Consider the following 13,078-nt stretch of genomic DNA (forward strand, 5'->3'; position numbering starts at 1 on the left):
AGGCAGCATAATGTTCTCCATGGCTTCTCCAGACCCTTTCACTTCTGTCACGTGCTCAGGGTGAGCCTGCTCTCATCTGTAAAAGCACAGGGCACCAGTGGTGCATCTGCCAATTCTGGTATTCTATGGCGAATGCCAATCGAGCTGCATGCTGCTGGGCAGTGAGCTCAGGGCCCATTAGAGGACATGGGGCCCTTGGGTCACCCTCATGAAGTCTTTCTGGTTGTTTGGTCAGAGACATTCACACCAGTGGCCTGCTGGAGGTCATTTTGTAGGGCTCTGGCAGTGCTCATCCTGTTCCTCCTTGCCCAAAGGAGCAGATACTGGTCCTGCTGATGTGTTATGGACCTTCTATGGCCCTCTCCAGCTCTCCTAGAGTAACTGCTTGTCTCCTAGAATCTCCTCCATGCCCTTGAGACTGTGCAGGGAGACACAGCAAACCTTCTGGCAATGACACGTATTGATGTGCCATCCTGGAGAAGTTGGACTACCAGTGCAACCTCTGTAGGGTCCAGGTATCGCCTCATGCTACCAGTAGTGACACTGACTGTAGCCAAATGCAAAACTAGTGAAGAAACAGTCAAAAAAGATGAGGAGGGGAAAATGTCAGTGGCCTCCACCTGTTAAACCATTCCTGTTTTGGGGGTCATCTCATTGTTGCCCCTCTAGTGCATCTGTTGTTAATTTCATTAACACCACAGCAGCTGAAACTGATTAACAACCCCCTCTGCTACTTAACTGACCAGATTAATATCCCAGAAGTTTCATTGACTTGATGCTATACTCTGATTAAAAAGTGTTCCTTTAATTCTTTTGAGCAGTATATATACTGTATGCATATACATTATATATAAACACATAAAAATAAAACAGAAACCTTACCTTCCACAGACCTCCAGTGACCACAGGTGACAGTACCTTGTGGTGCGATGACGGTGTCTTGGTTGACGATGTCTGATTTCTCACATTTTCTTGATCCCTCGCATCCCAGACTTGGACCATAAGGCTTTGCTTTGTTAGGACACCCCACCATTACCAGGAGCCACTTTCATGGAACACATCCACCCCGTTTTAGATTCGGGGAAATACTCCATAGTGCTCTTTGTGTTCTCTGATGTAACGTACAGACTCTGGGGAAGTGCTCATGATATAATCCACAATATAAAAAATATCTGCTGCAGGCAAAACCTGACAAATGCTAAACACGACATATAATAATATTTCATTAAGGCAAAGTTAACAAGCAGCACATGCAGAGCCTGACGGATACAAAGCATCACTTACACAGTAAGACGCCCGATGATTATAAACCAAGATGTTCATTTAATTAAGTTGGCACATCTCTTTTTTTGAATCATTAAAGACCCCTTTTTTCACCATCACCTGACAAATCCTTTCAGCACTGCTGGATTTCCTTTAATTTTTAATTTTTTAATTTCTTCTGTTCCCCTGTGCTGCTGACGGCCCATCTTTGCATTCACAGCTTTGCTCCCGGCTCTTCCCATATGCCAGCCACGAGATAGGAAATTTACACAGGAAGTCTCTGCTGCCCCAAGTGCCACGACTCAGGCCAGTTTTATTGCACCGAAAAAGGTTGAATCTCCATCCAGGGACACGTTGGCTGACGGTCGAGGAATGAGCAGTTCAATGCTGTCCTCTTGCTCCAGTTTGGCAATCCCTATGAACACATAATTTGAAAGTAAAGGCAGAAAAAGTTACACTATGAAGTTGTCTTGCTGAAGCCAAATGTACATTATAATCTACGTGTCTGGAAGACAACCAGGAGTGAATGGTGCTCAAAAGTGGGTGGGGACAATTTAGGCGGCTCACTTGAGTGTCACATTTCTAAACCAATACAACAACCTCTTGAAGGCGGAGCTCAAAGTAGGGGGCGGGGATTTTAAACTACAAAGATCAGAGGTGTTCAGGTCATGAAGCTGGTCTGACAGACAGCAAGCATCCGATTACGAAATTCTCCTACTAGACATATAAATGTGTGTCACGTGTGCGGAGAGTGCATTGCACATTTTAAAAATAAACATAACCTGCAAGGGAAAAAAAAAACTTCTGTAACATCAGGCATTCAACAGCATCAATGGACGAGTGGTAAATGAGAATGATGCGTCGTCACAGATGCTATGTGTCCTGTCTTGTTGTTCAAATGCAATGTACTTTATTACTACAAATGTTTTTGATGCACCATCTGTTGGAACGTCAAATGCAATGCATTTTTTTTTACTACAAATGTTTGTGTTGCACCAACTGTTGGAATGACAAATTTAATAGATTTTATTACTACAAATGTTTGTGTTGTGCCATTTGAAGGCATTTTTTTTGCATCAGTATACTGCTGCTGAATTATGTGAATTTCCCCTTGGGATTAACAAAGTATCTATCTATCTATCTATCTATCTATCTATCTATCTAATGGAATTAATTTTTTTGCTATAGATGTTTGTGACACACCACCTGTTTGAATGACAAATGCAATTCATTTTATTACTGCAAATGTTTGTGATGCACCATCTGTTGGAATGACAAATGCAATGTACTTATTAATAGAAATGTTTTGATGCATCATCTGTTGGAATGACACGTGCAGTGCATTTTATTACTGCATGCATTACAAAATACATTTTAATATATTGTGCAGTGCCAAAATGATGGCAGAAATCTACATTGAGTACTTAGATATAAACCCATCTCAGAGAGGTAGCACAGTTAGTTGGTATTTATGTGTGTAAGTGTAAAGAAATGTGATTTTGTCTATGTGTAATGAGATGGATGGCTGTTGGCTCCAATACCCAGCTGGGTTGCCTCCATAATGGAAGGACAGGACAGAGGGAGATGGCTTATGAAGGGAGCTGTCTCCCCCAAATTACTACAAGGCAGAACCCCCGGGTTGCAATGGTGCCTTGGATTCCCACAGGGCTGTATGGGACTTGCTATTTGTGAGCTAAGCCCTGCAGGGTTTCATGGATGCTGCCATGGAGAGCTGCAGAGCCCTACTTTGGGCTTTCACCACACCTAATGAGCCACCTGGAATACTCCCGGGTGTAGTTTAAAAAGGAGCCACTCACTGAGATGAACCAGAGTTGGGAGGAAGAGGAGGAGGAGGAGAAATGGAGGCAAAGAGAAAGAAAAAATTACGAAGAAGAAGAAAGAAGGCAAAGGCAGTGTGCTGTATTTATTGTATTGTGCTGCTGTGGGGAGTGACGGAGAAGCGCTTGCCCACTTAATAAATGTCTTGTTGTGCGCTGCACTTGTGCCAGGTGTCTGTCTGTGTTGGATTTTTGGCAGCTAGTGTGCCCCCTGCAGGCCACAGTAGATACAATATGCGTGTCTGTACTTACATTATGACAATAGGCTACAGTCAAAAGTTGCATTTTTGAATTTTAAATTTGAAAAGCCTTATTCATTGTTGAAGATTTCTTTGCTCACAAAGTTGATAAAGACATTGTACTGAGATAAATTAGTACCATGATCCTTTGCACTATTAATGTGCCATTAATCATTCTGAGGTGTCTGCCTAGCTTATTATAATAAACACATTGAGATAACAGGAGTAGACTGATATGCAGAAAGTTCCCATTTAAGACCAAAGAGTGAGACACAGAGACACACACACACACACACACACACTATATGACCTGCCCTGATTTCACTCACAGAGGTCAGTCTTAGACTGCAAGTAGATTTTCATTCCAAACAAAGGCTTCATCCCTGCCATTGTTTTCACAGCTTAAACAGCCAAAGGGAAACTGAAGGGGACATCTTAGTGGCACGGTGCCAAAGGGCAATCTGTTTTGCGAGAAGGACTCAAAGTAGACGCTCCGATCGGTTAATGATCTATAAATAGACTTTGATATGGAAGCTGTCACTCCAGTTGCCCAGTTACCGTACTGCGGTCACTAACCTCGACTTCCCCAGGCCGTTTCCTGCCAAAGTCTCTTTAAGGGCACCATTCTCGGCTCCCTCCGGCTAATCACTGCCAGCTGTCTTTTATCTGTGAAGATTTACCCAGCGTGTCTGCAAGTGAGTCCTGTGCTGGACTGACATCGCATCCTGGGACGGCTCTCGTTGTAATGCTAATTCTGCCTGGTATTAATTCTGATTATGAACTGGACAAATGGGTACAGAGAATGAATGAATGAAAAGCTCAAGGCTCCACAAGGAGATAAGGAGAAGCAGAGGGAGATACACAAATTCTGGATACACCTTCACCGATCCTATGAAATTATGAGTTTCTGTGGCACCATTCCTTAAAGAATGGAACACCATTCCCATGATATTCACACACTGATTACAGAATAATCCTATCCATGCTGGTGTCACTACAGTTAGTGTTGCTGCCTTACCAACATATTGTGCCCAGTCCTAACTGAATGGAGTCTGCACATTCCCCCTTTGTCAAACTGGTCTTTCCTCCAGCTACTCCGGTTTTCTGCCCACATCCCAAAGATGTGCATGTCAGGTTAACTGGAGACCCTCAATGGGTGTGTGAATGCTGCGCATGAGTGGGCATCCAGTAGCCTCATGAGTTTAGATGTCCATGAAAATGATTTTGGCTTGAATGTGGGTGGGGACGATTAGATAGTTCACGCCTTATGAAGGCGGAGCTCAATGTAGGGGCAGTGATATAAGCCCCAAAGAGCAATGGAGGTTCTGTTAACGTCACCTGACAGACAGCAAGTCTGCAGTTACAACGGATAAACTGCATGTGGCTAAAAAGTGTCAGAAAAAGACACCGTGTTAAACATATGACATATGTCGTATGTGTAGTGAACACGTATTGTAACAACTCGTTGCCGTCTCGCCCATGCCTGTACATTCACACCACCAGCTTTGATTATCAGTTACCTGGGGTCAGCGGCACCACCACCACCTGCCACACATTCTATTCAGGGCTTTCTAGATGCAGTCCAAGACTGACCTCTGTGAGTGAAATCAAGACAGATCATATAGTATGTCACCCAGGTAGATGGACGTTAGAAGCCAAGGTCTGGTCAAACCCGACCTTTCTGACAGTTCTCGCTTCCCTGAGAAACATGTCGCTCCGAATTCCTGTCCAAGGGCCTTATATGCCAGTAAATCAAAAAGTCACGTAATTTGAAAATGACCTGGTAACCGCAAAGGATAGAAGCTGACACAATACAACACGTTCAAGATGGCTTATGGGTAGTTGGAACACACACAGTGCAGCAGTCTGCCATTAGTCTAGGTCAAATAAACATGGACACTCCGCCGCAGGACTGCACCACTGCTGAACAACGCGCCATGGTGAGATATCTTTGGGCAGATGGAGTGAAACCAGAAGACCATGAAAAGTGCATAGAAAATTAAGAAGAATCCAATCATAATAAGAACATGCATTTGAGTCCGGAGGACCGGATGTGTAGCCACCAGTGAGTATCAGGTGTGGGCACTGGTCCTGAGTTGGCTCACATGGCTGCGGGAAAGAAGAGCATATGGATTGCCTCTGACCCTAGATGAGCAGAATGAGGTGGAACCGGGGGTTTTCCACATGTGGCCCCACAAGACTAACAGTGTATGAATTAGAAGATACTGGGGGTGGGTTTCAAAAAAAAAAAAAAATTCTATGGCCAGATTCTCTCAAAGGGATATTTCCAAGTACTCTTTGCTGTGGCACATAAGATTGGGTGGGTTCAGATGTGGGTGGGGATTGGATGTCAAGTGCTACCACATAAGAAAGGCACAGCGTTAGATGTGGATTTATGCACTAAGGTTGCTAATAATGATCTTGTTGATTTATTTCTCACTATACAACTTTATCTATACCAGAATGCAGGGGTAGGTCTTCTTATGTGCTAACATTATGGAATCTGCCCTCCCCATCTCACGTCCATTGGTGAACACATAGTCATATACTGTATGTAGCACTTGGACATCCAAACCCACCTACAGCTCACCCTGCCTCATCTCACGTTCGTCTTGTTACAGAATGACGGGCTGGTAATTGGCTGGAGGTCTCCCCACAAGAGGTTTATTTTCCTCATTTTTGATGCCTCTGTCTGGAGTTTTTGTTTGGACTGACCATAGTCCAACAATTAATTAATGGATAGATATTGTTGGTTTCCATTTATGTAAATCTGCTTTTACTTTGTTTTCTCTGTATTTTAATAAATCTGTATCTTTATATGTACTAATTCTGTATTTAGTAATTAGTAAAAGCAACACTAAATATCTATGGATTTTACCTAACTTGTACACGACACTCTACATCTGCACTGTACAAAAATCTACTGAAATGAATTGAATACGGTAATATTCGGATATCCAGCTCCACCTACATCTGATCAGTAAACATCTCAAATTATATGGTAGCACTCAGACATCCAATCCCACCTACATCTAAAACCTCCCGATCTCATATCTGTCAGCGAATACCTAAAATTATGCTACATGGTAGCAATCAGACATCCAGCCCTGCCCCAAATTAAACATGTAGACTTATATGGTTACATTTGGACATCTAATCCAACCTATTTCTGACCTATCCCAAACAGCGAACACCTAGTCATATATGGTAATACCTGGACATTTGACTCCACCTACATCTGACCTCACCCGATCTCACATCCATCAACAAACACACAGTTTTATATGGTAGCACTCAGACATCCATTCCCAACTACATCTAACATCGCCCCATCTCACATCTGTCAGCGAAAACCTAAAACTATATGGTAGCACTCAGACATCCAGCCCCGCCCCATTTTATGTCCAAATTTAACATGTACACTTATATGGTTATATTTGGACATCTAATCCAACCCATTTCTAACCCCACCCCCATCAGCGAACACCTAGTCTTATATGGTAATACTTGGACATTCAACCCCACCTACATCTGACCTCACCCCATCTCGCATCCATCAACAAACACACAGTTTTATATGGTAGCACTCAGACATCCATTCCCACCTACATCTAACACTGCCCCATCTCATATCTGTCAGCAGAAACCTAAAACTATATGGTAGCACTCAGACATCTAACCCTGCACACATCTAACCCTGCCCCATTTTATGCCCACATCTAACATGTAGTCTTATATGGTAACATTCAACCGAGCCTATTTCTGACCCTGCCCTATCTCACATCCATCAGTTAATACCTAGACTTACATGGTAACACTTGGACATCCAACCTCACCTACATCTGACTTCACCCCATCTCACATCCATCAGTGAACACTTAGTTTTATATGGTAACATTCAGACACCTAACCTACCTACACCTGACCTCACACCATCTCATGTCCATCAGCTATCACCTAGAATTTTATGGTAGCAGTTGCATTCTAATCCTGCCTGCATCCTTCCCCGTCCCATCTTACGTGCCTAAAACCTGGACCATTACGGTAACACTTGGACAACCAACATCAGCTGTGCCTGACGCCTCCCCCATCTCACATCTGTCAGTGAACACCAAGACTAATATGGCAGCACTCAAACATCCAACCCTACCTACATCTGACTCCATCCCAATTTTAAATCTTGCAGTGATAACCTAGTCTTATATGGTACTCAGACATCCAACTCCACCTATAAATTAGTTTCTTAGACACTTGCTGTACAGGGTGCGCAGTACCGTATACCCCTATCTTTAGGAGCATTTACAGGAATAACCATGACAATTTGGTTCCTGTGGACATCAGCCCAAGTCTTCCTGGTATTTCGAGGTGTGTTTCCGACATCCTGCCACCTGCTGCCGCTCAAGAAATTGCAACAACGTGGTGGTCGTTCCAAGACGAAGCAATGGGTGACAAGTGTTTTCACGATCGAGGAGCGTTTGGTGGCCACTGTGTGGGTTCATGAGCGGCCTGTTACTGGGAAATCGGTCAAAAATGGCATGGATGACTTTGTTGTGCGTTTTGGGAAGGCACGTTGTTGCAGTGGGAGAAGAAGGCCTTTGCAACGGGCAGCATCCGAGATGCACCGCAAAGTGGAAGACCATCCACAAGGCATGAAACGTGTGCAGATGTGGCAGAGTCTGTTGAACGATCCCCAATGAAATCCATTCGTAAACGTGCTGCTGAGTTGGGAATAGCGGAATCGACAATGCGAAAACACATCAAACAGGACTTGCAAATAAAATGTTGCCGTCCATTGCACGTTAATGAGTTATCAGATGCTGACTTGGACAGATGTCAAGAAGCTTGTGATCTGATGCTGCACAAATTTCCAACAAATGCTGACAAGGAAAAGGTTATGTTCCCTGACGAGTGCGCGATTTATCGCAGCTCCCACAATCGAAACATGTTTTCAAAATCCTCCAAAAGGTAGGGGTATACGGACTTTGTGCGCACCCTGTAGTACTAGGGTGTTGTACCGTGTTAGCCATTATGGATGTAATGAGAAGTTAAACAAAATGACAGTTTTTATTGACTAATTAGAAATATTACAGTACGCAAGCTTTTCAAAGAAACTCAGGCCCCTTCTTTGATTACATCTTGCTTAAAGAAGGGGCCCGAGTTTCTTCGAAAAGCTTGCATACTGTAATCTTTCTAATTAGCCAATAAAAAAACGGTCATTTTACTTAACTTCTCATTAGATACATACTGGAATTCTGAGAGCTTTCACATTTTAACGATATACACGCACAAAAGTACATCCTAAAAAAAAAAAAAAGGGAGGAATTTAAGTAGCCACAGGCGTAAGTGTGGCATATGAGTTGTATAGAAGAGACTTGAATTGGGTGGCATGCACGACTGGGCAAAAAGAATAAAACAGTGTGGCGGAAGAGGCAGCTGCATTAATTAAATAAGCTTCATTATATTGAAAAATAATAAGCAATTGTAAGTGTGATTTCTTTCAGTTATTACTGCCTAGATGTCTACAGAACTGAGACAACAATTTACATCATTAGGATAACGTTTGATGTGGATAGGCCAGCCAAACTAACAAAGCTCACCAATCCTATCAACCTAACTCCTCCAAAACAACAACAGTCAAGTCTTGAAGGTCCTTAAAGTCCTGCTGTCCACCACACTACTTGGTTACTTATTCAATGTGTCTGTGGTTCTCAGTGTGAAGAAAAAATGTTAACGTTTGTGAGAAATTTACCCTTAACAAGATTCCAACTGTGTCCCCATCTTCTTGATGAACTAATTTTAAAGTCACCGTCTCGATCCACTGCACTAATTCTCTTCATCATTTTAAACACTTCAGTCAGGTCTCTTCTTCATCTCCTGTAAAGGCTCATCTCTTTCAATCTTTCCTCATAACTCATCCCCTGTTGCCCTGAATCACCCTAGTCACTCTTCTCTGGACCACCTCTAGTGCTGTTATGTCTTTATGGAGACCCAAACAGCACACAGGACCAGATGAGACCTCACCAGTGTGTTATAAAGGTTGATCAGAACCTCCACACATCAAGGCACTATATAACCTGACATTCTGTTAGCCTTCTTAATGGCTTCTGAACACTGGCTAGCAGTTGATAGTGTCGAGTCCACTATAACTCCAACATCCAGTCACCATCTCTATCCACTGGACTAATTCCCTTCATAATGTTAAACACTTCAGTCAGGTCTCCTCTTCATCTCCTGTAAAGGCTCAGCTCTTTTAATCTTCCCTCATAACTCATCTCCTGTAGCCCTGAATCAGCCTAGTCGCTCTTCTCTGGACCACCTCTAGTGTTGTTATGTCCTTTTTTGTAGCCTGGAGACCAAAACTGCACACAGGACTCCAGATGAGGCCTCACCAGTGCATTATGAAGGTTGATCAGAACCTCCTGTGACTTGTACTCCACACATCAAGGCGCTATATAACCTGACATTCTGTTAGCCTTCTTAATGGCTTCTGAACACTGGCTGGCAGTTGATAGCTTAGAGTCAACTATGACTCCTAAATCCTTCTCGTAAGGACATTTTAAGGCCTCCCTTTATGTCTTCAAATCTCACATTTGAACTTCCTACATGTCATACTTTACATTTATTTACCTTACATTTTATGAGCCACAAATCAACGTATCAACAATCAATAATATCCGCAAAAGGCGGTTGGCGATGACTTTCTGAGGTGATTCCACAGCCCTGTTGCTGAAAGATGCTGCGGAGGAAGACGAGCAATGGAGTAAAGTGCACAGTCTCCTGCTAAAATGGCTAAATGTCATAACAAGGATTTGTCTTTTTGCGTCTTAAAATTAGATTAGATAAACTTTAATAATACCAAGGGGTTATCTAGATACATAAAGCAGAAGAAACATAAAAAACAAAAACACAGACTCACAGGACAAATAATACAAGCAATCAATCAATAAATAATACAAATATTTTGCGCAAAAAATTGCAAAATGAAGAGTGTAAGGACTTAGTCCGTGATGTCTCAGGGGTTAAAACTCAGTAACATTTTAGGCTTGATGGATGTATTCAGTACGTTTTAAGGCTTTTCTATCACATGTGGACTCGTGTACTCTTCATTCCTTTTGTAAACTTAAAGAACAGAGAAGATATTTTAAAAGTGTATAAAAAAACTTCACTTCAGAACACAATTTCAAGTGGAAAATTAATATATACCATAATTGTGAAGAAATAAGTGGAATTGAAAACTACCGAACTTATCTTTTAACAAAAGAATTTTAATCAGAGATCCAATATTAGCTGTTAGCCAGTGCAAGGAAGTCAGTGAAGGGGTTAGATGTCCGCAAGGTTTAGAATTTGTTAAAATTCTGGCCGCAAAAGACTGTAGGTGATGTAATCTATTTAGTACTTTGTTTTAAAATCCTTGGAGTTATTCCAGAGGATCTCTCAGGCTTGGAATTCTACGTAAGCAATGCTGACCCCCTCGGTTTTGATGAATGTAAAACCCAAGTAACACTTGGAAGAGTATTCTGCTGCCACCTTGTGGCTGAAATAACAGCAAACAGCAAAAAAATCATGAATTTTCTTAGGCATTCTGACACTCTATGGTAACTCATGAATATTCATGAGTGGGGTGGAGCTTTCAACCAAAACACATAGTGGCGTGTAAACAAAAAACTGAAATCGCAGTTTTAGAGAGTGAACCACTAGTTGAATAAAGCAACAGCATTGACAATGTGAGTTGGTCATCAGATGATGAACGACGCATATGGCACTGCTTGACTGAACTGCCGTGATAGATAGATAGATAGATAGATAGATAGATAGATAGATAGATAGATAGATAGATAGATAGATAGATAGATAGATAGATAGATAGATAGATACTTTATTAATCCCAAGGGGAAATTCACATAATCCAGCAGCAGTATACTGATACAAAGAAACAATATTAACTTAAATAGTAATAAAAATGAAAAGAATTAAAATAAAATTAATGTTCACATTTACTCCCCCGTGTGCAATTGAAGAGTCGCATAGTGTGGGGGAGGAACGATCTCCTCAGTCTGTCAGTGGAACAGGACGGTGACAAAAGTCTGTCACTGAAGCTACTCCTCTGCCTGGAGATGATCCTGTTAAGTGGATGCAGTGGATTCTTCATGATTGACAGGAGTTTGCTTAATACCCGTCGTTCTGCCACAGATGTTAAACTGTCCAACTTTAATCCTACAATGGAGCCTGCCTTCTTAATAAGTGTGTCCAGGCGTGAGGCGTCTTTCATCTTTATGCTGCCACCCCAGCACACCACCGCGTAGAAGAGGGCACTTGCCACAACCGTCTGGTAGAACATCTGCAGCATCTTACTTATGATATGCCTGGTGAATGTGGCTTTGTGAAACCACAGTGTGGTACAAGTGGGTGTGAAGCAAAAAAGGTACATTAAGATCAAGTAGAAAGACAAGAAAGATGTGAGCCCCCCTTAGCCCTGCTAACAATGCGGCAACTGTTAATGTTCATGTTCAAGGAGATATGGAAGTCACTAAGCCTTGCACTGTGGTAGTTGACAGTAACACAAGCGGCACATCGATCGAGTTGATCGGGCACTCACATTCTACCCTCTCATGTGCAAGCAACAGGAAAGTGCAGAAAGAAGCACACTTGTATTTCCCAATTGTAACATCGGGCTATGCTTTCGTGGCTGTTTCAAAATATGTCACACGATCGATACAAACTAAATCTGCACATCAGTGGACACTCGACATGTCTTTCCTACTGTATTTATGTCGATATTTCAGTATTCACTTGTTTGTGTTACAAAACTTTTTGGCTTGTGTTTCTAGGGGTAAACATAACACCACGGAGGTTACACACGTACTCATGGGAGACAGTTTAAGGCAGGGGTGTTCAACTCTGGACCTGGTGGGCCGCAGTGGCTGCAGGTTTTCATCCTTCTTAATTAGTGAGCCGCTTTGCTGCTGGCTAACTTGTTTTGCCTTTGTTTTAATTGACGTGACTCGGACTGTTTAGTTTAGTTGTTTCTTCTTTCTTAATGAGCAGCCAAGCAATAATGAGACACAAAACAAGACCAGCTAACCAGAAAACAAAGAAAGGTGAAGGTTTCGGCCATGTTGGTCTGCTCAGGTCACCCAAACATCTTGACGGTGGTCTTAGAAAAAAACAGAAAATCAACAGCCTGCTGTGACAGAATGAGAGCAGCAACAAGTCCTGATATTCAATAACGGCTTTAATTAACAGCAAGAATTGGCTTCTCATTAAGGAACTGGTTGGAGTGAAATTGGCTGGAGTTTGACGGTTCAGTTTAGCTGGTCATCTGTCAGCTTGTTTCACGTCTCATTTCTGTTTGGCTGCCATTTCATGAAAAGATTCAGAGGACTACATCTTTAAAAACAGGGCTATGAAAATGAAGGGAAAAGGAGTTAATTAGTAGTGAAAACTGATTAGGAAAAGGGTTAGAATGAAAACCTGCAGCCACTGCGGCCCACCAGGCCCGGAGTTGGACACTCCTGGTTTAAAGGCTTGGGTGATGGTAATTCTCCACCACACCAGGGGTTGGCGCCGTGTGATAACGGCCTCTCTCTCTTTTCCCCCTTCTGCAGACAGTAAGATTGACAGCTCTCCTCCTCTGATGACACTTGCAGGGTCCGCCCATCTGGACTTGCGTCTCCTGGCCCACATACGTCATAACTGGTGGAACCGCCATCTTAGTCAGTCATCGTGCGTTTTTTGAAA

At 42.5% G+C, this 13,078-nt stretch overlaps 1 protein-coding gene across 1 annotated transcript in view; it reads right to left on the bottom strand.

Annotated features, from left to right (window-relative positions):
* Nucleotides 1-1,303: 1,303 nt before the first annotated feature.
* The window catches only part of tnfsf13b (TNF superfamily member 13b), a 41,054-nt gene continuing 29,279 nt past the window's right edge, over nucleotides 1,304-13,078 (bottom strand). Inside the window, exon 6 of the mRNA XM_039745920.1 lies at nucleotides 1,304-1,678. Coding sequence (XP_039601854.1) covers nucleotides 1,566-1,678 — 113 coding nt within the window. The 3' untranslated portion in view covers nucleotides 1,304-1,565. The remainder of the gene's footprint in view (nucleotides 1,679-13,078) is intronic.

This window comes from Polypterus senegalus, chromosome 2 (assembly GCF_016835505.1).
Source record: "Polypterus senegalus isolate Bchr_013 chromosome 2, ASM1683550v1, whole genome shotgun sequence".
In the NCBI taxonomy this organism is placed as follows: Eukaryota; Metazoa; Chordata; class Cladistia; order Polypteriformes; family Polypteridae; genus Polypterus; species Polypterus senegalus.